Here is a 24,121-nt window from a genome sequence, read left to right as displayed (position 1 = left end):
GGACTACTTTGTAAACTGTAAAACATGTTGCCTATTGGATGTTACAAGGACCAGTCATTTAGGCATGGATCCCCCTAGCCCCCAGCCTGTCCCAGGATACAGCTCAGTGACAATGACCAGTCCCCGGCGCCTCTCGAAGGCCTCATGGAAGTAGAGGACACAGTCGTGCTGGAGCCTGGCCAGCAGCCGGGCCTCCCGACGCGCTGATGCCTTTGGCTTGGCCTGGCTGGGGATGAACTTGGCCGCAAACTCCAGGCCGGAGCTACGCTCCACTACGCGCCGCAAGTAGGAGAAAGCACCCCTGGTTGACACAGGGAGGGGGTCAGAGATCAGCCATCACTGTGGCCCTCTCCACCCCTCCCAGCCCTCAGACCCAGCAGCCTCTCTCGGCCCCCACTGGCTTCCCTCCTAGCCCCACACCTGCCGATCTCCTGGTGGATGTCATAAAAGTCGCTGAGTCTCCTTCCTCGATGGTCCTCATCCTCCCCGACCCCCTCGACCTCCATAGCTGTCTGAGCTGGGGCAGAGATGTCATGGTGTTAGGTGGGAGGGGAAGAAAGCAAGCAGGCCAGAGACTGGGACAGGTGGACAGAAGAAGAAGAGAGAAGAGGTGCAAGAATGTTGGGGGCTCAAGGCGGGGTGCTGGGCTGGGGGTGTGGTGGCTTGAGTCCAGGGCTGGCTGCTTCCTGGGCACAGCATGGAGGGTCACATCAGATTCCAGGGGGTGTGCGCTTTACCTTTCTCCGGAACTCCTGCCTACCTGAATGCACAGCCAACTCTGCTTTGCAGGAGACCTCACCCGCCAGGTTCTGGGCGGTGCAGGTGTAGACGCCTCCATCCTGGGCCCCCGTGCTGAGCACCACCAGGGAGCACTCATTCTCCTCGTACACGAAGCTCACATGGCTGCTCTCGGTCAGCAGCACCTCGTCCTGCAGAGTGGGGTCTCACCTTCAGCCTGGGCCTGGCCTCATCTCTACCTTGGGGCCAGGAGCCGCTGTACCAGGCCCCGCCCTCATCTCCTACTCTGGGCAGCGCATCTCTCACCAGGACCCAGAATCAGCTCCTCCCTTATCTCCCACAGAAAGCCCTGCACCCCTCAGCTAGTCAGTCCTCTGCATCCCCTTTCCTCCTCCTAACCACGCCTCTGCCCGGGCTCCGCCCTCCTAAGGCCTTCCAGGACCCTCCCACGCCCCCAGGGAGCCCCTCCTCCCTCCCCCAGGCTCAGCCAGCAGCACACTCTGACCTTGTACCACATGATGTCCGGCAGTGGTTTTCCCTCGACCACCACCGCAAAGCGAGCAGTTTCCCCAGCCCCCACCTCCACGTCCTCCATGATGGACTCAAACCGAGGGGCCTCTGAAACACATGGGGATAGGGGTGGGAAGAGAAGGTGCTAGGGGCTGGCTTTACCCTGCCTCCTCAGCCCCTCCCAAGATCCCCCATCAGTGACTGGCTCAGTCAGAACGCTAGACCCCCGCCTCCCTGCAAGCCACCACCCCCCACCCCCCACCAACTGGGACAACAGAGTTCCCTGCCTGGACCAAGCCCCGCCCCGCCCCGTAAATCCAAACGTGATGTTCTCCAAATCTGAGGAAACCTGGCACAAGGTGCAGGCTTGCTTTGTTTGACCTTCTGTATTAATTTGGCAGCTTTGAAATTAGGAGATTTTCACACACAAAAGAAATCTGGATTTCCTGCCTCTCTTGAAAAATCAGGACTGGCCATCCTGAGTCGCTCCCCTCCCTGCATGAATCCGCGGGAGAGGAGTGGCCCAATGCTGCCCCCTGTGGGTGGCCGCCCTTCTTCACAGGGCCACCCGCTGGCTTCTGACTACCTGAACTTGGCCCCTGCAGGTGGCTCAGCCTGTGACCCTGAATTAAGCTCATGGATGGCATTGCCTCTACCTTGAAGTTTTTTCACTGAATCTTTGAAAAATGTTTAGAGGGGCTTCTATTAATAGCATCTGGGAGATGGCAAGATGAACAAACAAGTAACCCCCAAATACTAACCAAACCATCTAGAAATGGACTCTCAGTATCTCCCACATGTGGGTGTGATTTCATTCTCCATACATATCACATGGTCATATGATTTCCTGGTAAAGCAGCTTCTAATTCTCATGATGGAATTAAATACACATTGCAATGTGCTTTGCAAAGGAGCCTGTGACTTCCAGGTGTCCCCCGCCAGCCCCCACCCCCCACCCCAGCGTGTTTGAGCATCTCAGACTGAGGAGAAGTAGGATGAGTCAGGCACTTGGGAAGGCAGGGCAGCCGGGTGTGGACCCCCACCCTTCACAGGCACACAGACAACGGGGGAGGCCATCCCGGGGGTGGGGAAGACACTGCAGTGAGGTTGACTTGGAGGAAGGGGGGCCACCACTCCACTTGCCCTGTCTGGGTGTGGCTGGGTGGGGTCTAGTGGAATAGGGGTGTCAGTGCAAGCCCCAGCCCCATCAGAGCCCTGACTGGCTGGGCTCAAATGGGGCTCCATCGGTCACTGTTCCAGCTAGGCTGTGCTGCAGGGCTCTCAGGGCCAGGGGCTCCCCAAACTTCAGGGCTCCCCCTATATCTGGGAAGAAAGGTGAGTCCTGAAGATGAACTGTCAAGGAGTAAAGTGGTGACTGAGTGGAGAATGCTAGGGACAGGGCAGGCAAGGAGGGAGACACTTAAAAGAGCACCCAGCACCCCCACCATCTTCACAGCAGGGCCAGAAGCGTTCCCTGTCTCTTTGTTACACACCCTATTGCCACTTATCTTCCACTTCACAGACGCCTCCCCTCGCCTCTAGGAATCCTGTCCCCCATGGGCTGGGAGGTGGTGGGGGCAGTCTATGAAGGTCAAAGCACCGGAAAGTTTCAAGTGAGCTTCAATGGTTTTTTGAAAGCACCAGAAAATGTCCATTTACCCATGATAAGATTGCCTGTGCTAAGTAAAATGTCACTTTCTTTGCTTTTGGTTGGAATTGTATTTACTCAGCAGGTAACCCTGTTTAGCCCATGTTGATCAGGAGTTCTGAGTGGCGGTTACATATGTCTAGAGTTAATTAACAAATTGGAAAACCAAACAGTTACTACCTAATGCATTAGGTAGTAACTAGTTTGAGAAACTACATCTTTAAAGGAAAAATTATAAAAAGAATCCTAAGGCTCGAGGCGGTGGCTCACATCTATAATCTCAGCATTTTGGGAAGCCGAGGTGGACGGATTACTTGAGGCCAGGAGTTCCAGACCAGCCTGGCCAACACAGCAAAACCCCATCTCTACTAAAAATACAAAAAATTAGCTGGGCGTGGTTGTGCATGCCTGTAGTCCCAGGTACTTGGCAGCCTGAGGCACAAGAATCACTCAAACCTGGGAGGTGGAGGTTGCAGTGAGCCGAGATGGTGTGGGTGACAGAGTGAGATGACTGTCTCAAAAAAAAGAATCCTTGCTGCAAACATTGGGAGGCTCTGTCAAACAGGCTTGTGCCGAAGGGCGGCCAGGATTCTCAGGGCTGGCAGTTCGGTGATAAGATGTGCTCATGGGTTTCTTTAAAAACCAACTTGGTCTTCCCATGTTTGTTATATCTGAGATACTATTTCCTATTATGTTTAACACAGGAGCTAGGAGTCAGGCAGCCACACTTGAACCCAGCTCCTGTACTTATTAGGTTCTGTGAACTTGGGCCAGTTACTCTTAGCCTCGGCCTCAGTCTCCTCATCTGTAAAATGGGGATAATAACCAATCCCATCTCACAAGGCTGATGTAAACATTAAATGAGGCAATACATGTAAAGTGCTTAGTGCTTAGTACTGAGACTGGCACACACTAGGCTCAATACATTTTTTTTTTTTTTTTTGAGACGGAGTTTTGCTCTTGTTGCCCAGGCTAGAGTGCAATGGAGCGATCTCGGCTCACTGCAACCTCTGCCTCCCAGGTTCAAGTGATTCTCCTGCCTCAGCCTCCCAAGTAGCTGGGACTACAGGCACCTGCCACCACACCCAGCTAATTTTTGTATTTTTAGTAGAGACGGGGTTTCACCATGTTGGCGAGGCTGGTCATGATCTCCTGACCTCAGGTAATCCACCTGTGTCGGCCTCCCAAAGTGCTGAGATTACAGGTGTGAGCCACCGCGTCTGGCCAATAAATCTTGTTAGTATGATTGTTGTCATTATTACTAATATGGTATTTGTATAGCCATGACATGGACAGGCCTGACCAGAGAACATGGGTTTGGATCTGCAGCAGTGTCAGGCAGGTTGTGTACCTGGGGGTGTGAGTAGAGAGCTTTGGGCCTTGGAGGGAGGCTAGGAAGAAGGCCCGCTGTCACCCACCTGCCAGCTCCAATGTGACCGAGCAGGTCTGTGTGCCGTGACGGTTTCGGGCGGTGCAGGTGAGGGCCCCCATGTCCCGGCGGCTCACCCGGCAGATCCGAAGACAGTACTGGTCATCATCTGGCTGGCTCAGCTCGTACACACCGGCCCGTGCCTCTAGGAGGGCCCCTCGGCAGCTAGGGGACACATGACAGGGAGGTCACCCAGATCTTGCCCCAGGGCATTCCGGCCAGGCTGGGCCAGACCTGGGCTGCCACATGTGGGAAAGGGGCCCACCTCCTCCAGACGACCTGGGCCTCCACATGGTTGAATGTGATGGTGACGCTGGCAGGCTGTCCCTCCACCACATACACGATGTCTGGTTTGTCCAGCATGGCAGGGGCCTCCTCCAGGGGTGGGCCTGGGAGGAGGAGAGCGCAGCTCTGTGCTGGGCTTGACACCAGGTCCTCAGCACCCACCACTCCTCTAACACCCCTCATCAACACTTGAGTTCCGTTTTTACAGATGGGAAAGCTGAAGCTCAGAGAGGTTTAGCGATTTGTCTGGGGAACACAGCCAGGGAGCGGCAAAGCTGGGGTTGTGGGGTTGGACCCCAGCAGGCCCGATTCCAAAGCCTGAGCTTCAGCCATCGTGCCCTGCTGCTTTCAGGAGGGAGAAGGAAGTGTACAGATGGGCCAAGGTCCCACCCGGCCAGGCTGCTCCTGCCAGTTACCATGTCCAGGCCAGCCCTTGAGCCTCCACCACAGGGCCCCATTCCCCATCCCAGCAGCTCCCACCCCCACCCGACAGGAGCACCCAGGCTCACCGTGCTCCAGCAGCTGCACAGGCTCAGAAGGGGGTGAGGGCTTGCTGCTGCTCTTGACAGTGGTGCTGAGGACCCGGAAGATGTGCTGGACCCCCTTACGCAGCCCTGTGGCTGCCCACCCTGGCTCCCGCAGGCCTGTGACCAGTGCCGTCCACTGGTCCGAGCCCAGCACCTGGTGCTGCACTGTGTACGTCAGGGAGTCCGGGTCTAGCGGGAGAGGAGCTACTAGAGGCTGCTGTTGCAGGAGCAGTAAACCCTCCCCATCCAGCTGGCCCGGGACCCTGGAACTCATCATTAGTCTGCTCTGATGACGTGCCTCAGTCTCTGCTATTGCTTCCTGCCTGTCCCCCCATCTGCTCTTGCCCAGCCACTTCCCTGGGAGGTTTAGAGCCAACAGGGTACCAGTACAGGCACAGATGGGGCTGGAATTGAACTCTAATTCCTTGATACCTGAGGTAGGGAAACTGAGGCAGAGCGGGAGGAGATCCTGGACAAGAGGAGGGGAGGGCATTTGCAAGTCCTGACCCAGGCACCCACTCTGAGGATGGGAAGGGAATGTGGCAGTGCCCCGTGCCTCCTCTCCTCACCCAGAGCAAGAGCCCCATGCAACGTGGAGAGAAGACGGGCAAAGCTGTTCCCGCCGGCATTCCATCAGCTCCTGCCCCTGCCCATCCGCTTCTGGGGCCTGGCCCCCATGGTGTCCTGCCTGAGCCTGCCTTCCCCACACCCCTTCCCCACCCATGGCCCTGTGCAGCCCTGACCCACCGATGGCCATGTCCAGACTCCTGGGGGGGTTCCATGTGAGTGTGACCATCCTCCCCGTTACAGCCACCACCTGCGGGGCGCCATCTGGAGGGCCTGGGACCACATCTGAAAGCCACAGGTCGAATGTCTGCTGGGTCCAAGGGCCCAACAGCCCCACAGGATCACCGAGCCTCAGTGCAGGAGGCTAGGGCCTGGGGGCTCAGCTGCAGGGGCAGGGGTAAGGCAAGAGGGTCCCCAGGGGATGGAGGGGAAGGGAGCTGGGTGGAGGCCCCTTTCCCTGAGCCCCCACGTAGTGCCAGAGGCCAGGCTGTGTGTGCAGCTGACCACGAGGGTGCCTGCCTCACCTGTGACATACAGGTGGGCATAGCAGGCAGCTTTGCCCAGCTTGTTGGCAATGACGCTCTTGTAGACACCGGCGTGCTGAGGCCCCACGGCAGGGAACACCAAGCGATGCACATCCCTGTCTGGTGGGGGAGGGACAGTGACATTGGGCCTGAGCCCGGAGGATACCTTGAGGGGTAGGCCCATGCCATCCCGGGCCTGGTCCCTCACCCCCATCCACTGCAGGGAGGAGGCGAGTGGGCATGGATGGGGCAAGGATGGGGCAGGCAGCAGGAAGTGCATCCATGGTGCAGCAAAGTCTGGATCCGGGCCCGGGCTGGCTTCCAAGTCTACATCTGCCCTGGCCCCTCTGGTCTGTCCCTCCAGTGTGTCAGGCCAAGCAACTTATCATCTTCTCTTCCTCCTACACTGGGCCACCCTCTGGGGTCCCTGCCTCTGTTGACTGGCCCCTCGTCTTCCCACCTCTGCATGGTCACAACCTCTATGTCAAAACTCGAACAAAGCTTTGTTCCCAAGGCCCCTCCCCTAAGCCCTTCTTCTCCATCCCTAAGGCCACTGCCATTCTGTCTCCAGCAAAGCTGCAGGGAAGCCCTCCAGGAGGACAGCAAAGCCCTCAACCCAAACTCCCTGCCAGCCACGTCTCTGTTGCTCCTCTGCATCTTGATGCTGGCTAACTATCAGGCCCCTGAACGAGACACCGAGTTCCATCTCCAGGTCATTGCTCACAACATTCCTCCCTTGGGGAATGCTCTCCTCTTACCTAAGGCTTCCTTGTCCTTCAAGACATAGTTTAAGTGGGTACAGCCCATGAAGCCCCCCTGCCCCTGGCCCGCTCTCTACCCCTCATCCTCTGACTCCTCCCAGGACCCCAACCCTCTCGCCTGCACATCGATGGGCACTGGCCCACGCTGCTTTTCATGGGCGGGGGCTCTTCCTCTTGCATCAGTCATAGCTCCTGACCTGGCCTGCAAGCTCCTTAAAGAGAGGGCTGACGTCGTCAGATCTGCTTGTCCCACCAGACCCAGAACCTCACACACAGTAAGTACCAAATACATTCTATGATATATTACAAGAGTTGCCTGCTCTGTGCCCAGCCTATACCAGGTACCTGACATGCTTTCCCCCTCGTGAATCCTTGCAACAACTCTACAAAATTATCCCTATTTTACCAGTGAGGTCAGAGATATTGACTTGTTCAAGGTCACACGGCTAATAAATGATAGTTTGACCTTGGTACCATGTGATTCCAAAGCTCTTTCCCTACTCCCTGCTCCCTGGATGATAAGGAGGCTGTCTCTGGTGAAGACACAGAGAGGAGGCCTGCACTGTCCTCCTTCATGTCAGGGCTGTCCCTAGACACCCCTCCCTTCTCTTTGCAGTTATCTCTGCATGGAACAGTCACCCATTCATTTATCTCTGCTGACACTATTTATAAGAGAAGAGAAGCCAAGGGCTGCCAGTGACCCCAGATACAGGCAGAAGCGGAGACACCAGCCTAGATCCTGAGACAGACACTCACCCAGGGCCTCAGAGCAGACTGGGAGACAGGGAGGCCTGCTGCTGAGAATGACAGTCATGGGAGGCTGTGGGCAGGGGTTGGAGCTGGGGTGGCATCACTGGAGATGGGCAGGCGGGCAGGCAGGGAGGATGTAGCATGGGTGACAGGGACATCCTGGTTAAGAGCTGGGCACCAGGGTCAGACAGTCCTTTCTTGCCTCTGGGCAGCTTCCTGTATCTCTCTAAGCCTCAGTTTCCCCATCTGTAAATGGGGCTAATAGTATCCGCCTTACAGGCCTATGGCAACGTAAGATGGTCCTTGTCATACCTTTAGCTCTCAGGACCTGGCACTTAGAAAGCACTTAATGAAGGTGATCTTTGTCATGTTGCAGCCATAAGGGGAAATCATCATGGGTCAAAGAGTGGGCACTGTCTTATGGGAGGTGGGCAGACCTTCTCACACAAGACTCAGATTCCTTCAAGGATGGAACTGAGATGCTCCCATAAGAAAGTATCCCAGGCTAAGAGGACACCAACCCAAATACGTTCCTCTGTGTCTCCGCTGGCCCCTTCTTCTTTATTTGCTATTTGTTAGCAACCCTGGACAGAGCATCCCTTCCATGCCAGACACTGCCCACACCTGCTTTTTCATTGCAATGTCTCCAGGAAGTACCACCGCTGATGATAATGGCTACTAAAACAAGAATACTGAGACTTCACACCTCCCAACTGCTTGCCAGGTGCCAGGCCCTGCTCTGGGGCTTATATGCATTAACTGATTTAGTCTCGTAACAACCCAATTACAGATGAGAAACTGAGGCACAGAGGGCTTCTGTAACTTGCTCATGGGCCCGATGCGGGTTAGTAGCAGGCTGTACTGCCTGCCCAGTCAGTGCTAACAGGCACTGAGGGGTGACTCAGCAGATGAGTGCTGTGTGGGCTTGCAGGGGAGGCAGTGACCTCACAGTCCCTCCGGGTTCCCTTCCCCCAGGCACCCTGTCCCTGGTCAGGCTACAGAGGAAAGGCCTGGGGAAAGCTAGGGAGAGGGGCAGGGCATTGCAAGCCAAGTGGGTGCTGCAGGGGACACTCCCGGGGACCTTCCCAGACACGTACACTGTGTCATGCGCCGGTCGTCGCTGCTCTGGATGCGGTGGCCGTTGTGGAACCAGCTGATGGTGGGGTAGGGCAGGCCGGTCACCTGGCACTCTAGCATGGCCTCCTTGGCCAGTCCCACCTCCAGGTCCTGCAGTGGCCGCAGGAAGTCGGGAATGGACAGCCGCTCCAGCTCACCCTGCTCTGGCTCCTCGGGAATGGATGGCATCTTCTCCAGCTTCGAGCTGCAAGACCACACGGCTGCCCAGAGGCCCAGGGCCGTGCCTCCCACCCCAAGGCTGGGCTGGCCCCTCACAGGCAGCCCCGGCATCATTTGGGGCCCCGGTGGTACCTGGGGCCTGAGGCGGCTGTCCGGGGCTCTTCTACATACAGCTGGGCTGAGCAGTGGGCCTGGCCATGGGTGTTAACAGCACTGACCGCATAGAGCCCCTCATCCTCGCTACCCACATGGGCAATGTGCAGTGAGTGCAGACCCCCGTCCTGCCGCAGCCGCAAGTTCTCACTCTCCTCCATGGGGCGGCCTGCAGAAGGGAGGGGTGGGAATGCAGAGCAGGCACAGTGAGGGGCCCTGCCCTCTGGGTGCACCCCATCCCCGCCTGGGCCTTTGGGGGGCCCTCAACACCTGCCGCACAGGGGCCGTACCAAAATGAGTCCAGGTAACAACAGGGGGCGGGGTGCCACTGATCTTGCAGTCGAAACGGGCAGCTCGGCCCTCCAACACCTCCACATCTTCCAGCAGCCGTGTGAACAGGGGTGCCAACGAGGGCCGCACGGTCAGCCGGGCACTGCAGGTCAGCTCATCTGTGGGGCAGGGGGAAGCTCAGAGATAGGGAAGGCTAAGGAGGGCCAGGCATCCCAACCCACCACTCCTGACCTAAGGCTGAGCAGGAAGCTGGAGCCTGGGCAGAGCCCAGCAAAGGCTCTGGGTACTCAGGGGAGGAAGTGGGCACAGATCCAGAGACTAGACCTCGAGAGGGTGGAGGTCAGCAAGGGTGGGTGCAGACTGCCATGGTGGGCTGGGGACTCCATAGGAGCCCAGGGCCTGAGCCCAGGGCCTGGCCCCAGCTCCCCCTTCCTCCCCTCACCCTGCCCACCCTGGAAGAAGCACAGCCCAGCTCTGAGAGGGTCCTAGAAGCCAAGCCCACCCCTCCTCCATCTACTTCTCAGAATTCTCCTCTGTGCTGGGGTCATGCCCATGCTCCTAGCCACCTGCCCCAGACCCAGAGCAGATGCCCCTTGACCCCACTCTACCAACCCCCAAAGAAGCTTCTGGAGGAGATAAGGGTCCCTTATGCTGACCCAATGCACCCTCCTGCTTCTAAAGCCCCTCCAGCTTCCGCTTAGGTCTTCATCACCCACAATGTAGCGAGGCAGGTGCCGTAATCTCTGCCCTTCCATGAGGGCAGGCGCAGGTCAGAGATAGCATCAGTGGTAACAATGGCTGGCATTTATTAGGCAGGTGTGCCATTTGAAACCCATTTCTGGAATGCTCAGTGCCCTACCCTCTCCTGGAAAGGCCCTTTGACAGGCCCTGTGCTTTGTTCTTCACATAAACTATCTCATTAATCCTACCAATCCCTCTACAGAGGAGGAATGATCACCATCCCTGTTCTACAGATGAACAGGCTAAAGCTCAGAGAGATGAAGTGACTTGTTCAAAGTTATATGGCTGGTGACTTGCAGGGCAGGCGTGGGAACCCATGTTCACCTCAGCAGACACACTCCCTCCTAGGAACAGTTAACCCTGTTGCGGCCTTTCCTTTGTGCTATGCACTATTCTAAGTGCTCATTTTATTGAGGCCAGGGCAATGTACTAGCTCCCACTCTCCCCCGCTTCCCCTCGGGGTTGGAGCTCTGTTTCCCGGGCATCTTACTGTACACCCCCAGTCCCCTCCCTCCAGCTCTTGGGCACCCACGGCAGCCCAATGCCTGAGTGGGGAGTTACCTTTGGCCGTGCTGAGCTTGCAGGTGTAGACGCCACTGTCGTCCTCATGTACAGATGTAAGTAGCAGCTTGCATTTGCGGCCATCGAAATGCATCTTGCATTTGAGCAGTGCAGGCTGCAGCAGGCGGCCACGGCACAGCCAATCCACCTCCACGTCAGTGGGCCCCGCCACCAGGCACTCAAACAGCGCCATCTCCCCGGCCCCCACGTCCACGTCCTGCAGGGGGGCCAGCACGGCCAGGGACCGGCTTTCAGGGTGTGCTGAGGGGAAAGCAGCCACGGGGGCCACGCACAGAGCAGAGACACACAGGGTGAGGGAGACACACATACGCACGCACAGAGAGACAGACAGACACAGAGAGAGAGATGCATTTTGTTCTCTGGAGATGGGGAAAGCCCACCCACCTGGCCAGGACAGCAAGGCATGCCCAGACCTGGCTTCGAGATGGCAATCCAAGCTGGGCCAGGGAGGGTGATTCATGGAGGCAAGAGGGAACTGAGGGAGGGGAAACCGAGAGCGCCACATGGTGGCAGAGACAGCGGCGGGGGAAAAAAAAACACAACACACCAGATGGGTACAAATTGGACTTTATTTGAGTTAAGAAATAGGTGTTTCCAAATCTCTCCACGCTCACTACCGTGGCCCCCTGCCCCTGCTCCTGCACCAAACCTGGTTAACTCCCTCATTCCCAGACAGAGCACCCCAGCCCTGACAGAGAAGGAGGGGGCCCCAAACGGGCCCTAAACCTGCCAGGGCCAGGGCTCAGCCAGGCTGTTCATCAGCACAGAGCCTGGGGCCTCTGGCTTTTGGTCTTTTGTGAAATAGAAAGTGTTGTGCCATTCGAAACCCATTTATAGAATGGTCAGTGTCCTAACCCTTCCTGGTAAGGCCTTTGTCAACAGCCCCTGCTCCTTGGGCCCCTCCATGCCATGCCGTAATCTCTCCCACTCTGTCTCACCCCACCTCAGCTCCGAGGCATCCTTCCCTGACTGTCACAGACACACAGACAGACAAACAGATAGACAGGCCTGTAGCAGCAGTAGCACATGCACTCGCCCGGTGCTCCCCTTCAGGGAGAGACTCGGGGGGTTGATACCCCTCGCAGCCGCCCCTTCCCAGCACTCAGTCCATCTGTGGGCCTCCTGGCCTGCACAGCCATGTGTCCACTTGGGGAGGGAGGGTCCACAGGGGCCCATGGGCTATCCCCCTGGGGGCTGCATGGGGTGGGGAGGGGAGGCTGGGACGGGTCCGGGCCGGCAGGCCTGGGTCTGTGGGCAGGAGGCAGTGAAACACAGCGAGGTCCGAGAGGTGCCTGAGACAGGGGCGCGGCTCGGAGGGTAGCGGGGGGAGCGCAGGTGGCCCCCTGAGCTCACTCGCCTGTGTACAGACAAAAACCTCAGTCAGCAAGCGGCAGGTTAGTGCAGCATACGCGCACGCGCACACACACACACACACGCATGCACACGCACACATGCAAGCACACACGCACGCACACGCACACACACGCATACACACACACGCATACATGCACACACGCACGCACACGCACACACATGCATGCACACACACGCATGCATGCGCACGCACACGCACACATGCACGCACAGGCACACACAGGCACGCAGACCTGGCTAGGGCCCTTCTGCATAGAGGGCTGCTTCTCACACCGCCAGGGCAGCACTGCCATTCTTGGCTCCCCCAAGGTCAGCTCTGGGCTGCGAGGGCCGGCAGCTAGCCAGAGACTGGTTCCTCGGGGTTCCTGGGCAGGCAGAGACCCCGGGCAACCAGGCATTCATGGGATTAGGAGCACCCCAAAGCCTGGGGGTGTCGGAAGGAATCCCCAAGAGAAAGAAGCACCAAGACATGGGTTAATACAGAGAAGCGAGGCAGAGCCAGGCCCTGGAGAGAAAGCAGGCCAGGGAGGAGGGCTGAAGAATCTGGAGACCAAGGAAGTGGCAACTACAGGAACGGCGGGCACAGAGGAGGGGAACTGAGGCAGGGGGGCCAGCAGAGGGACCATGACTGTCAGGGTCTGAGCTCTGAGCCTTGGGGAAGGTCAGGGGCTGGGGGCTGAGTGAGAAGCAAGGAGAGGAAGCGAGGAGCCATTGAGGCGAAGGGTGAGGTGGAAGGCAAGATAAACGGTTGTGGCCTTCGGGGAGGAAAACCCACAGCCCTCGAGGGCCCCCTAGCCAGGGCCTGGCACTCCTGCTGCCTGAGAGGGCCCCTGCACATATGCCCCAGGCTCTGGGGGCCCAGGCCTCTTCACACGTCACAGCTGTGCTCACCCTGGCACCCTAGGGTCCCTGTGATGCTCCAAGCCTAAGCCACCCCAAGGGCCCCTCCGAACGGGTCCAGCCACCAGACTCTCCCCACCGCTACCTCACAGTAGCTTCTGCACAGCAATGGGATGGGAGGGTGGGCAAAGGGGCGAGAGGAGAGGGGGAGGGGGATGAGGGAGGGTCCTGGGCAGAGCAGGGTGACAAAGGCTCAGAAGAGTGTAGAGAGAGCTTGGCCAGTAGCAGGTGCAGGGTCTCTGGCTGCTGCCAGGGCTCCGTGATGGAGCAACAGGGAAGGTGGTGTTGTGTAGTAAGCTGAACACGGAACAATGTGCTGTGCAGCTTTGGGCAGGTCACTTCCTGTCTCTGGGCTTTGGTTCACTCAACAATAATATAAGCAGCTGGACTAGGGGCCCCTTAAGGCCCTTTCAGTGGTGGCATCCTCTAACTGAGGCTGTGTGAGAGCAGACAGTGGGGGAAGGAAGGGGCCAGGGCCAGGTGGGCATTCATGGAGAAATCAGGTACTCACCTCGGACCTCCAAGCGGGCCTCGCACTGCCGAGCACCATATTCATTGACCGCTTTGCAAGTGTAGAAACCAGCATCGCCACGCTCTGCAGCCAGGATCCGCAGCCGGCACAGCCCACCCTCAGCCTCCTCCGCAAAGCGCCGCTGGTCTGGGCGCACAGGCTGGCGGTTTCTCAGCCTGTCAGAGGGGCAAGAACTCAGTCCCAGGGCCCAGTGGCCTGATGTGCGTGCACAGGAACTGGGGCTGCAGCACTGTGCAGGCCTCTCCTTCCCTGTGCAGTTTGCCCAGTCCCCAGATCTGTCCCACTGACCGTGGCCAGCGCTAGGTTTTTACCCCCACTCTGCCATCCCACCCACCTCTAGGAGCTTCCAGGTCACTTCTAACCCCTGGAGCTCTCCCTTCTCGGAACCCTGCTGCATTCAGAGTGGAGCCGTGCTATTTAGCTCTTTTTTCTTTTCTTTCTTTCTTTTTTTTTTTTTTTTTTAACAGGGTTTCCCTCTGTCACCCAGGCTGGAGTGCAGTGGCACAATCACAGCTCACTGCAACTTCTACCTCCCCAGGCTCAAGCGATCTCCCCACCTCAGCCTCCTGAGTAGCTGGGACTACAGGCACACGCCACCATGCCCAGCTAATTTTTGTATTTTTTGTAGATACAGGGTTTCACCATGTTGTCCACGCTGGTCTTGAACTTCTGGGCTCAAATGATCCTCCTCTCTTGGCTTCCCAAAGTGCTGGGATTACAGACATTGAGCCCTCATGCCTGACCCTATTTAGCTCTTAATAATTCTTAAACTTCCCCATGTCTTATTTTTATTTATTTATAATGGACAGATAGCTTTCCCACTTCCCAAAAGGGATATGAAAAAACTTACAATGTTACAAAAAAAAATCACAGTGGGGGCTGGGCACGGTGGCTCATGCCTGTAATCCCAGCACTTTGGGAGGCCGAGGTGGGTGGATCACCTGAGGTCAGGAGTTCGAGACCAGCCTGACCAGAAACCCTGCCTCTACAAAAAATACAAAATTAGCTGGGTGTGGTGGCACATGCCTGTAATCCCAGCTACTCAGGAGGCTGAGGCAGGAGAATCCCTTGAACCCAGGAGGCGGAGGTTGCAGTGAGCCCAGATCGCACCACTGCACTCCAGCCTGGGCGACAAAGAGTGAAACTCCATCTAAAAAAAAAAAATCACAGTGGGGACCAGACAATCAATTAAAAATGAAAAACAAAATTCAAACCATAAAAAATTAGCAAGCTGAGTAATCCATGTTCCAGGCACCTGGGATGAGCGAGGCCCCTCTGCTTAGACCCACATTTAACTCGGGGCTGCTGGCAGCTCAGAAACAAATTGTTATGTGTCTTTTTTTTTTCAGCAACAGGGTCTTGCTATATTGTCCAGGCTGGAGTGCAGTGGTGTGATCATAGCTCACTGCAACCTCAAACTCCTGGGCTCCAGTGATCCTCCTCCTCACCCTCATAAGTAGCTGGGTCTACAGGCATGTACTACCACGTCCAGCTAATTTAAAAAATTTTTTTGTAGGGACAGAGTCTCACTATGTTGCCCAAGCTGGTCTTCAACTCCTTGGCTCAAGCAATCCTCCTTCCTTGGCCTCTGAAATGTCTTGCTCCTTGCTAATTTTGGGAAGGGGGTATTTTTGTTTTTGAGACAGGGTCTCACTCTGTCACCCAGGCTGGAGTGCAATGGTGTGATCTCAGCTCACTACAGCTTCCACCTCCCAGGGTCAAGTAATCCTCTTGCCTCAGCCTCCCAAGTAGCTGGGATTACAAGCGTGCACCACCACATCTGGCTAATTTTTTGTATTTTTAGTAGAGACAGGGCTTCGCCATGCTGGCCAGGCTGGTCCCAAACTCCTGGCCTCAAGTGATCCATTCGCCTCACCTCTCAAAATGCTGGGATTACAGGCGTGAGCCACCGCACCCAGTCATTTATCCCAAATGGACAGACATGAGACCCAAACCCCTCGCCAGAAGGGGAAGCCCTAAATAAGCCTGGAACATGGGGCAAGGGACAGGGTGCCAGGGGGAGTACACTGCTGTCCCTGAGATGAGGCCCCTGAGGCAGATCATGGGGAAGCCCACCAAGATTCCATTTCCTTCCACCCAAAGCCAGACCTCCCAGAGCCAAGCCTGACATAGAGTCGCTGGTGGGTGGTGGAAAGTGCGGCTACTCACCAGGAGACCACAGGCTTGGGCTCCCCCTGCACGCGGATGCTCATGATGACATCTTGGCCTTCTCTTACTGACTGGTCCATAAGTGAGACCTGAAGGGGGTACCCCAAAGTGTCAGGGGAAGACAGGGCAGAGCCTTGGGTCCTGGGGGCTGTGGAATCTGAGATGGAGGACTCTTCCATAGCCAGGCTGAGACTGGCTCTGGGTAAGAGGGTTTGAATGGGAGTAAAGTTCCAGGTCTTGATGTTGCCTAGGCATGGCCCCAAGAACAAGGGGGCACCCAAAGGAACGGGGGCACACAGGAGGCTAGGCCCCAGCCTCAGCGGTCTGACCTTGAAGGTGGGGGGTGCCTTGGAGCCAGTGTCAGAAGAACGGCGGTTCTGGCTGGGACTGGGCTTCATGGTGGGGGTTCGTGGCCAGGTCTCCCCAGGCTCTGGGAACTCCTCTGGGGGACTCAGGTATTCCTCGTCGGAGGTGATGGGGCTGCTGAAAGGGGATGTAGACCCACCTGGAGAGAGACAGAGATAGCTACCAGGGAGGAAGGCGAGCAGAGAGCCTGGGAGAGCTGGCTGGAATGTCGCCCAGAGCCCAGGAGTTGGGGCAGCTCCCCGCAGGCCGGCCCTGCCCTGACTTCACCCCCAGGCTCCTGCGACCTCGCCCAGCTTCTTCCCCTCCCTGAGCCCCTGGAACCTCCTCTGCCACTGGCTCTGCCAACACCGACCCTGCGGATCCTCCCAGGAGGGGACACCATAGGGAAAGGCCTGGGGCAAAGGGTTCGGGCAGCAGAGGGGCCACTCCTGGGCCTGGTGGGAGAATTCCACTGGAGCAGGGCACCCACATTCCTGACATGGACTAGAGACCTAAACTACCAACTGCAGGCTCCAAAAGCAGGGGAAGCAGGTCTATGGAACCCTGGAGCAGCATGGCTAGGACGCCCATTTCTTGGGCGAGCTGGGCCCGGTGCAGAGGAACACACACCGCAGACAAGTCACATCCCGACCTCGGTCCAGGGCCAATGAGGCGGCACCATCTAGCCCGCCCCTCCCCCTTTCCCTTCTCAGCTTCCTGCCGTGCAAACCCCAGGGGCACCTGTTGGCCACAGCCCTACAGCTTGCACCCCCAAACGCTCGAGGGATACGAAAGCAGAGCTGGAGTCATCCACCAAAAAGGGCAGCTCAGCCTGGGGGAAGAGGAGGGGGGCACCAGAGTCAGCCTTGGGGGAGGGGTGTCCCCAGGGCCCGACGCCCTCCCCTGCAACTGGCCAGGGTCCCAGTCTTGCTGAGCTGGCTCCTATCCGACTGCCAAATACAGACATGAAACTGCCACAGCCCCCTAGGTTCTCCCCAGGGTCCCCCCACCCCAAGCCCCCAGCAGGGCTGTACCCCAACTCACCCCGAGGCTCTGCACACAGACCCCAGCCTGTGCCTGTCCTGAAGGCTCTGCCCTGGCACCAGGCCCTCCTGCTGCCTGCCCACTGCCCACCCCAGCGTGGCTCCCCAGGGAGCAGGAGCCCAGCCTGTCCAGCCTGCCCAGCCTCACTCACTCGGCTGACCCAGCTGAGGCCCTGCACGGAGAAGGCCCTGGGGGAGAGGAAGGCGCCTGAGGAGGGGAAGGAGGAGGTTGGATGGCAGGCCGGCAGGCAGCTGGCTAGGAAGGTGGTGCCTGCCGAGACCACAGGCAGCCTGGGCCCTGGTGTGGAGGGGGAGGAGACGGGAGAGGGGAGGGAGGGCGGAGCGCGGCCGTCTGGATTTAGCCACTCTGCTCACTCCCAAGCCGCGGGATCTGCCTTTCTTCTCCTTACAGCTTCAGACCCTGACAAGAGCAAAGCCCGCTCTGCGGTGCCTTGACTCAAGGTGTGGGGCCTCCGTCCCCGAGCAAGACAGGGGAGGGGTGGCACTGCGCTGTGCCAATAGAGACACTTGCCCTGACCCATTTGTTCTGACACGTCCACCAAAGAAGGTGCCCGTGGGAAGTGTTCCCTGTGTTGCCCCTTGCTCTGACGGAACCACCAAGATCCCTGACCGGGGAATGCGCTAACGAGCCTCAAATACTACAGAGCCAGGGCATACCTGTTTTCTTTGGCCCCGAAAATCAGAGAACTGTCGAGATCTTTGCCCTCCTTCACAGAGGTGGGGGAAGAATCTGAGGGGGCCCAGAATCCCACCTCTGCCCCCTCATCCCTGCCATGGAAGGTCTGGCCAGCAGCCACCACAGGGCCTAAGCCCACATCCAGCCTTCCTACCCAAACCGCCGGGGCACCTGTTGGCATCTTGCCCGCCACCCACCTTGGCCCCGCTAGAGAGGACAGCGGGGGCTGCCTCCCCCAAATGGCCCCTTATCATGAGAACCCATTTGTATCTGGGATGGGGAAAGGGTTTGGACACGGAACCTGAGAGAAGGGGGCTGTTGAGCAGGGTTCACATGTCCTTCTCCCTCTTCCTATCACCTCACCCCGCAACCCGGGGCCACATTCCCAAGCCATGACCTGCGTTTCCCAGCATGGCCAGTAAGGAAGGAGGGCTGGGGGCCGGGCAGAGGAGGGGCCCACGGTTCAGGCTGGCTGTCTTGAGGTAGGGTTGGGGAGGGAAGTCAGAATGGCATTTGGTGCTTAAGGCATTTGATGCTGAGATCACAGGCATGGCTCCGCAGGTGGGCGGTCCTACCCCTCTATGGAGCCTGGAGTCCTGCCCCAGGGTCACCTCCAGGCTGGACAGTACTGAGGAGGCTCACGGGCCCAGGGACTGGGAGCGGAAGCTGAGCTGAAGGCCAGATGGCCAAGGTTTGCACGGAGCCTCAGAGACCCCTGGTGGTGCCCAGGGGAACAGCATGCTGGAGGGCATCTAGCCATGAAGCAGGCCCCCATCCTCAAGCCCCTTGGAGAGACAGACTGTCAGAGCAGCCCAGGCCTCTTCCAGACAAGGCAGTAGCCTCTGCCCCTCCATACCTCCAAAAGTCAGTGACCAAGGAAGCTGATCGAGGATTCCTGAGGCTCCATACCAGAATCCGGTGCCACTTAGTTTTTTCCCTGGCCACATAGCAAAAACCATCTTTGGAACCAGTCCCTGACATCCCAGCCCTGCTGCACCCACAAGCCCAACTCTCACTGTGGCAAACACAGTTACACCAGCCAGGAAGGAGGGGGCAGGTGCCCCCCTAAACCTAATAGGCACATACACTCAATGGCCCTGAACAACCCACCACGGAAGTACCGCCCCTTCACACTGGCTCCCAATCCCCCACGCTGACCTCATGCTCATGTCTGCCCTTTCAACATCACTCTCAGGTCAAACTCATTTGATGAAAATACTGGCGTTAGGAAGCACACAGGGAACTCCCTCTCCTCAGACCAGCACATCCACCGACCCCAACTGTTTCAGCGTCCCCTGATGTGTTCTCACAACAGACAGAGTTGCAGCCACCACTGCGAATTATCTAGTACATAAAAGGTGTCGCACGCAGCCCTTTGCTTCAGGGCTTCTCAGAATGTTACTTGACCTACTCACATCAGGACCACCTCGGGCTTATTTAAAATATAGATTCCTCAACCTTACTCCAGCCTGCAGAATTAGATTTTCTGAAATGAGATGTCAGGAAACTGCATTTTAAAAAGCACCCCAGATGACTCTTAGGCACATGAAAGCTTAGGGACCACTGCTGATCTTTATGGGAGGAGGACAGCCCTAAGAGGTGGTATCACTAAGCGCCCTTCACTGGGCCATTCAACCTCAGAGCAGGGCTTTGAACCTAGGAGGTTTGGCTACACAGCCCGTGTGCTTCCCCTGGCATGACCTGGTCTCCCATCTTGGGCACAATCTCTAACTCTATGGCAGTGGTTCTCAAGGTTTTCTGTGCATCGGAATTACCTGGAGGGCTCCTTAGACCATAGAGTGCTGGGCCCCACCCACGGAATTTCCGATTCAGTAGGTTGGGGCTGGGGCCAATAATCTGCATTTCTTAAGAGTGCAAAACGCTTATTGGAAAGAAAAAAAAAAGAAACTGCATTTCTAACACATACTCAGGTGATGCTGATGCTGCTGGTCTGGGGGCCTCACTCTGAGGACCACCGCTCCATGGTCTCTTTGCCAAGCTCCCCTCATAGGCAGAGCCTCATGACCCTTGTGGCTGGGTGTCATGCCTAGCCTCACCTCTGTGTGTCACCCACGTTGCTCAAGGGCTTGAAAAGTCATGGGGCTCCCTGCCTACTCACTGCCACCTCACATACAGCTCTGCAGTCCACACAGCCCCTAACTGTCCAGGAGGGCCCCCTTAGCACAGCTGCCAGTGCTAAGGAGTGGCAAAGACATGGTCGTGTCCTCAGGAGCCTTCTGGGTGGTGGGGAAGACAAACCAGATACACAAGTGACTATAAGAGCAAGCAGGAAGTATGAGGTAGCAAGAGAGCAGCAGGTAAGGGGCGTGGGAGTATAGAAGGCGGGAGATGACTTTTGGCCCAGGGAAAAAGAGAGAACTGAAGGAAGAGGCAGTATTGGAATTGCAGTTTGCAGGAAAAAGGGAAAAGTATTCCAGGCAGAGGAAAGTGCATGCAGAAAAGTTTGAAGCAAAAGCCATGTGTGCAGAGGACTATAGCTCAACTGTCTGTCTATAAACTGGGTAAAGAAGTAAGGAGTGGAGCATCCACTGTTCAAGCAGGTGCCTCCCACTGCCACCCGAGGGCCAGCCTCAGGCCTCTGGCTCCTTTTGCCCTATGGGTGCAGATGGTAGAGGCCACACGAAGGTGTGCAGCCTTTACTCTGCAGGCAAGGCGGACTCTTTACAATTCTTTTGTTTGTCTGTTTTTGCTTTTGTTTTGAGACAGTCTCAGTCTGTCATCCAGGCTGGAGAGCACTGGTGTAATCTCAGCTCACTGCAACCTCCACCTCCGAAGTTCAAGCGATTCTCCTGGCTCGGCCTCCCTCAGTAGCTGGGATTACAGGCTCCCACAACCACACCTGGCTAATTTTTGTATTCTTAGTAGAGATGGGGTTTCATTATATTGGCCAGGCTGGTCTCAAACTCCTGGCCTCAAGTGTTCCACCTGCCTTGGCCTCCCAAAGTGCTAGGATTACAGGTGTGAGCCACGGCACCCAGTCCATAAACGGTTTTTTCTCCTTACGATTCTTGAGGAAGGGAGTGATAGGCTGCAGGTTAGCCAGCATTTGCCTGTGGCTTGGCCCTTCCCAGCTGGCCCTCCACATGTGCTGTTTCAGTAGGTCCTCCACAGGCAGTTCTTGAAATGTCTGCAGTGGTAACCCCACTGCGGAAAAGTCAGGGAAAGGGAGGACACGGCTGGCCAGGAGGTGGGCATTTCCACAGGGTGCTGACATGAATGTTTCCCCTTGGACTGAGAATGTTTCAGGCTTAGTTCAAAATGTACAAGCCAACAGATCATTTCACATGGTCAGCCTGACCTAGCCCCAGAAGTGATTAATTTTTCTTTTTTCTTTTTTTCTTTTTCTTTTTCTTTTCTTTTTTTTTTTTTTTTTTGAGACAGAGTCTCACACTGTTGCCCAGGCCGGAGTGCAATGGCATGATCTCGGCTCACTGCGACCTCTGCCTCCTAGATTCAAGTGATTCTCCTGTCTCAGCCTCCCAAGTAGCTGGAATTAGAGACGTCCATCACCACACCCGGCTAATTTTTTGTATTTTTAGTAGAGACAGGGTTTCACTATGTTGGTCAGGCTGGTCTCATACTCCTGACCTCATGATCCACCCTGCTTGGCCTCCCAAAGTGCTGGGATTACAGGCGTGAGCCACCGCACCCGGTCATGATTAATTTCTTACATATGACTATGTTAGTTTGCTCCAGGTGAGGAAAAGTGGCTGCAACAACAGTAAATGAGCTCTCAATTCTTCTGACAGGCTGTGATTGATGGCCCCCGTTCTAGGTACCAGCTTCGGGGAGGCCACATGTCAGGCAGGCCTGTTTCTGGCAGACAGGAGGGTAGAGGAAGGGCTGAGTTTGGGCAAGGGGACCATGCCACACTGCTTTGTCAGGTGTTGTCCAAACCCCCATCGAGGACTGACGATGGGGGCCATGTGGCATCCTCCCCAACGGCAGCCACTGCCATCACAAGGGAGAATCTGCAACTATGCCACAGGTGGCTAGAGACCAGGGGCAAGAGAAGACAGGGACTGACATGGATGCTAAGGTTTTCTTCCTTGTTTTTGTTTTCATGGCCCCCAATAAACAACCTATTTTCTGCTGTGGTCATGTTGATTCTATGAGTGGGACCAGAATGGGCTTCAATGAGCTATATATCCTCTGTCCCAAGTGTCCAACTTGCCCTCCTCACAGACCCTCAGGAATCTCACCAAGTAGGTAGCCTGGCTGGTGTGAAGATCCTCACTTTACAGCCAAGAAAACCATGACCAGCTAAGGTACAATGAAGAGGCCAAGGTCTTGGCTGGAAAATGCAAGAATCTTGGGCTCAAATACAGGAGACCTGTAGTTGAGGGAAGGACTGGAGGTGGGGAGGATGAGGCCCAGGCCCATGAGGCCTCCCATACTCCCACTTCCTCCTGCCCAGCACCCAGAGGGCCTCCTCTCGGGGCGCATGGTGGGGAAGCTGGGTGTGCTCACATCAGGCATGCAAGGAAACAGAAGGACCACAGCTGTGCTGGAGGTGGGGAGTCAACAGAGGAAGGAGAGAAAGCCCCCAGTCTGACCCACCCACAGAGGGCATCACCAGTGCCCTCCCAGTGAGCTCATGAGCTCAGTTCCACCTCAACATCAAACTTCTTCAGAGCAACAGGAAAGGGGGGTGGGATAGTGTCATGGTTAGGAGTGTAGGCTTGAGAGACCGAGACAGGGTTTCAAATCATAGCTCCAGCCTCCAGCTGGCCCTAAGCTCCTAGAGCTGACCATCCCAAGAAGGCAGCCACTAGCCACCTGAGACTAATTAAAAGCAGTTATTAAAATGAAATTAAATTTAAAATGCAGTTCCTCAGTCACCGCAGCTGCATTTCAAGTGCTCACTAACCACATGTAGCTAGGGCTACCATACTGGACCACACACATATAGAGCATCTCCATCATCACAGAAATGTCTATTGATCAATGCTGCTCCAGACAAAACTGCTGGGATTACAGGTGTCAGCCACTGTGTCCAGAGAGCAATTGGCTAAAGTTTTCCAAGTCTCAGTTTCCTCATCCGTAACATAGGCATAATAATAGAACCTACCTCATAAGGCTGGATTAAACAAAATAATCCAATCAACACAGGGCCTGGTATATACGAAGCACTCAATAAGTGCTACCTGATCATGTATTTTTTATTTATTTATTTATTTATTTATTTTGAGACAGAGTCTCACTTTATCACCCAGGCTGGAGTGCAGTGGCACGATCTCGGCTTACTGCAACCTCGGCCTCCCGGGTTCAAGTGATTCTCCTGTTTCAGCCCCCAGAGTAGCTGGGATTATAGGCGTATGCCACCATGCCTGGCTAATTTTTGTATTTTTAGTACAGACAAGGTTTTGCCATGTTGGCCAGGCTGGTCTCGAACTCCTGACCTCAGGTGATCCACCCGCCTCAGCCTCCCAAAGTGCTGGGATTACAAGTGTGATTCACCACACCCAGCCCAGTCATGTTACTTTTATTTGCACCCCACACTAAGTTTATTTGCTTCATGGGCAGTTATTTCCATCACCCTAAATCAGTTGTTGCTGAAAACATGCCTAGGCAGATTGCAAGTGCTAAATAAAGGCTGCTGGCCTGGTGCTAGCTCTACCTCACTTTTCAATTCACATTTTTGTCTTCTCATCCGTAAAATGGGAATGTCCCCACCTGCCACACGTCCCTCCAAGGGATATGTATGGCACAATGTTATCGCCAGGGAAGAGACGTGAAAGGGCTTGGGAAAGTCTATGACACTGTCCAAATAGAAGAAACTGTTTAGAGAGCTGTAGCACTTGGCACCTGGTTGGCACTCAATAAATACTTGTGTGATGGATGTGGGCAGCGGTGGGGAATGCTTTGCTTTGGTTAAGCACACTTCTCACACTCCCAAGCCACCTGCTCCCATCCACACATCCGCTTTGGGAGAATGGCTGTGGTCTCAACAGAATGATTCAGTGGGGTGGAAAGGGTGGGAGGGACCAGGGGAGCTGGTGAGGACCAGCTCCTTTCCGCACAGACCCTGCCCCTAAACCATGGTCCATGGGGCCGCATTCTCTAGTTATCTATTCCCTGGTTACCATGGCTCCCAACCAGGAATTGAGATCTGTGGGTCCTCAAAAGCAGGCCCTGTTGGGGTGGACCCCAAGAGGGGACTGGGCAGCCAGCCCTGGTTACCATAGCACTGGGCAGGGGCAGGGTGAAGAGCAAGAGGGGGAGGGGAAGGAGCAAG

General features: G+C 56.2%; 1 protein-coding gene across 12 annotated transcripts in view; it reads right to left on the bottom strand.

Annotated features, from left to right (window-relative positions):
- Positions 1-24,121, bottom strand: part of SPEG (striated muscle enriched protein kinase) — a 58,379-nt gene that overhangs the window by 15,107 nt on the left and 19,151 nt on the right. For 10 of the 12 annotated variants that reach the window (XM_024927835.4, XM_034955217.3, XM_034955215.3 and 7 more), the window contains 16 exons: positions 16,107-16,282; positions 15,778-15,866; positions 13,588-13,763; positions 10,782-11,042; positions 9,479-9,637; positions 9,168-9,357; positions 8,837-9,060; positions 6,229-6,348; positions 5,885-5,989; positions 5,120-5,326; positions 4,591-4,714; positions 4,315-4,490; positions 1,244-1,356; positions 761-929; positions 421-517; positions 101-301 (listed from right to left, as the gene is read on the bottom strand). In XM_024927835.4, the coding sequence (XP_024783603.3) occupies positions 101-301; positions 421-517; positions 761-929; positions 1,244-1,356; positions 4,315-4,490; positions 4,591-4,714; positions 5,120-5,326; positions 5,885-5,989; positions 6,229-6,348; positions 8,837-9,060; positions 9,168-9,357; positions 9,479-9,637; positions 10,782-11,042; positions 13,588-13,763; positions 15,778-15,866; positions 16,107-16,282 (2,587 nt within the window). Of the gene's footprint in view, positions 1-100; positions 302-420; positions 518-760; positions 930-1,243; positions 1,357-4,314; positions 4,491-4,590; positions 4,715-5,119; positions 5,327-5,884; positions 5,990-6,228; positions 6,349-8,836; positions 9,061-9,167; positions 9,358-9,478; positions 9,638-10,781; positions 11,043-11,353; positions 12,160-13,587; positions 13,764-15,777; positions 15,867-16,106; positions 16,283-24,121 lie in introns of those variants that run through there. The other 2 variants (XR_010109413.1, XM_034955226.3) reach the window with 2 other exon arrangements.

Source organism: Pan paniscus, chromosome 13, assembly GCF_029289425.2.
Source record: "Pan paniscus chromosome 13, NHGRI_mPanPan1-v2.0_pri, whole genome shotgun sequence".
Classification (NCBI taxonomy): domain Eukaryota; kingdom Metazoa; phylum Chordata; class Mammalia; order Primates; family Hominidae; genus Pan; species Pan paniscus.
This window is presented reverse-complemented; position numbering and strand designations above follow the sequence as displayed.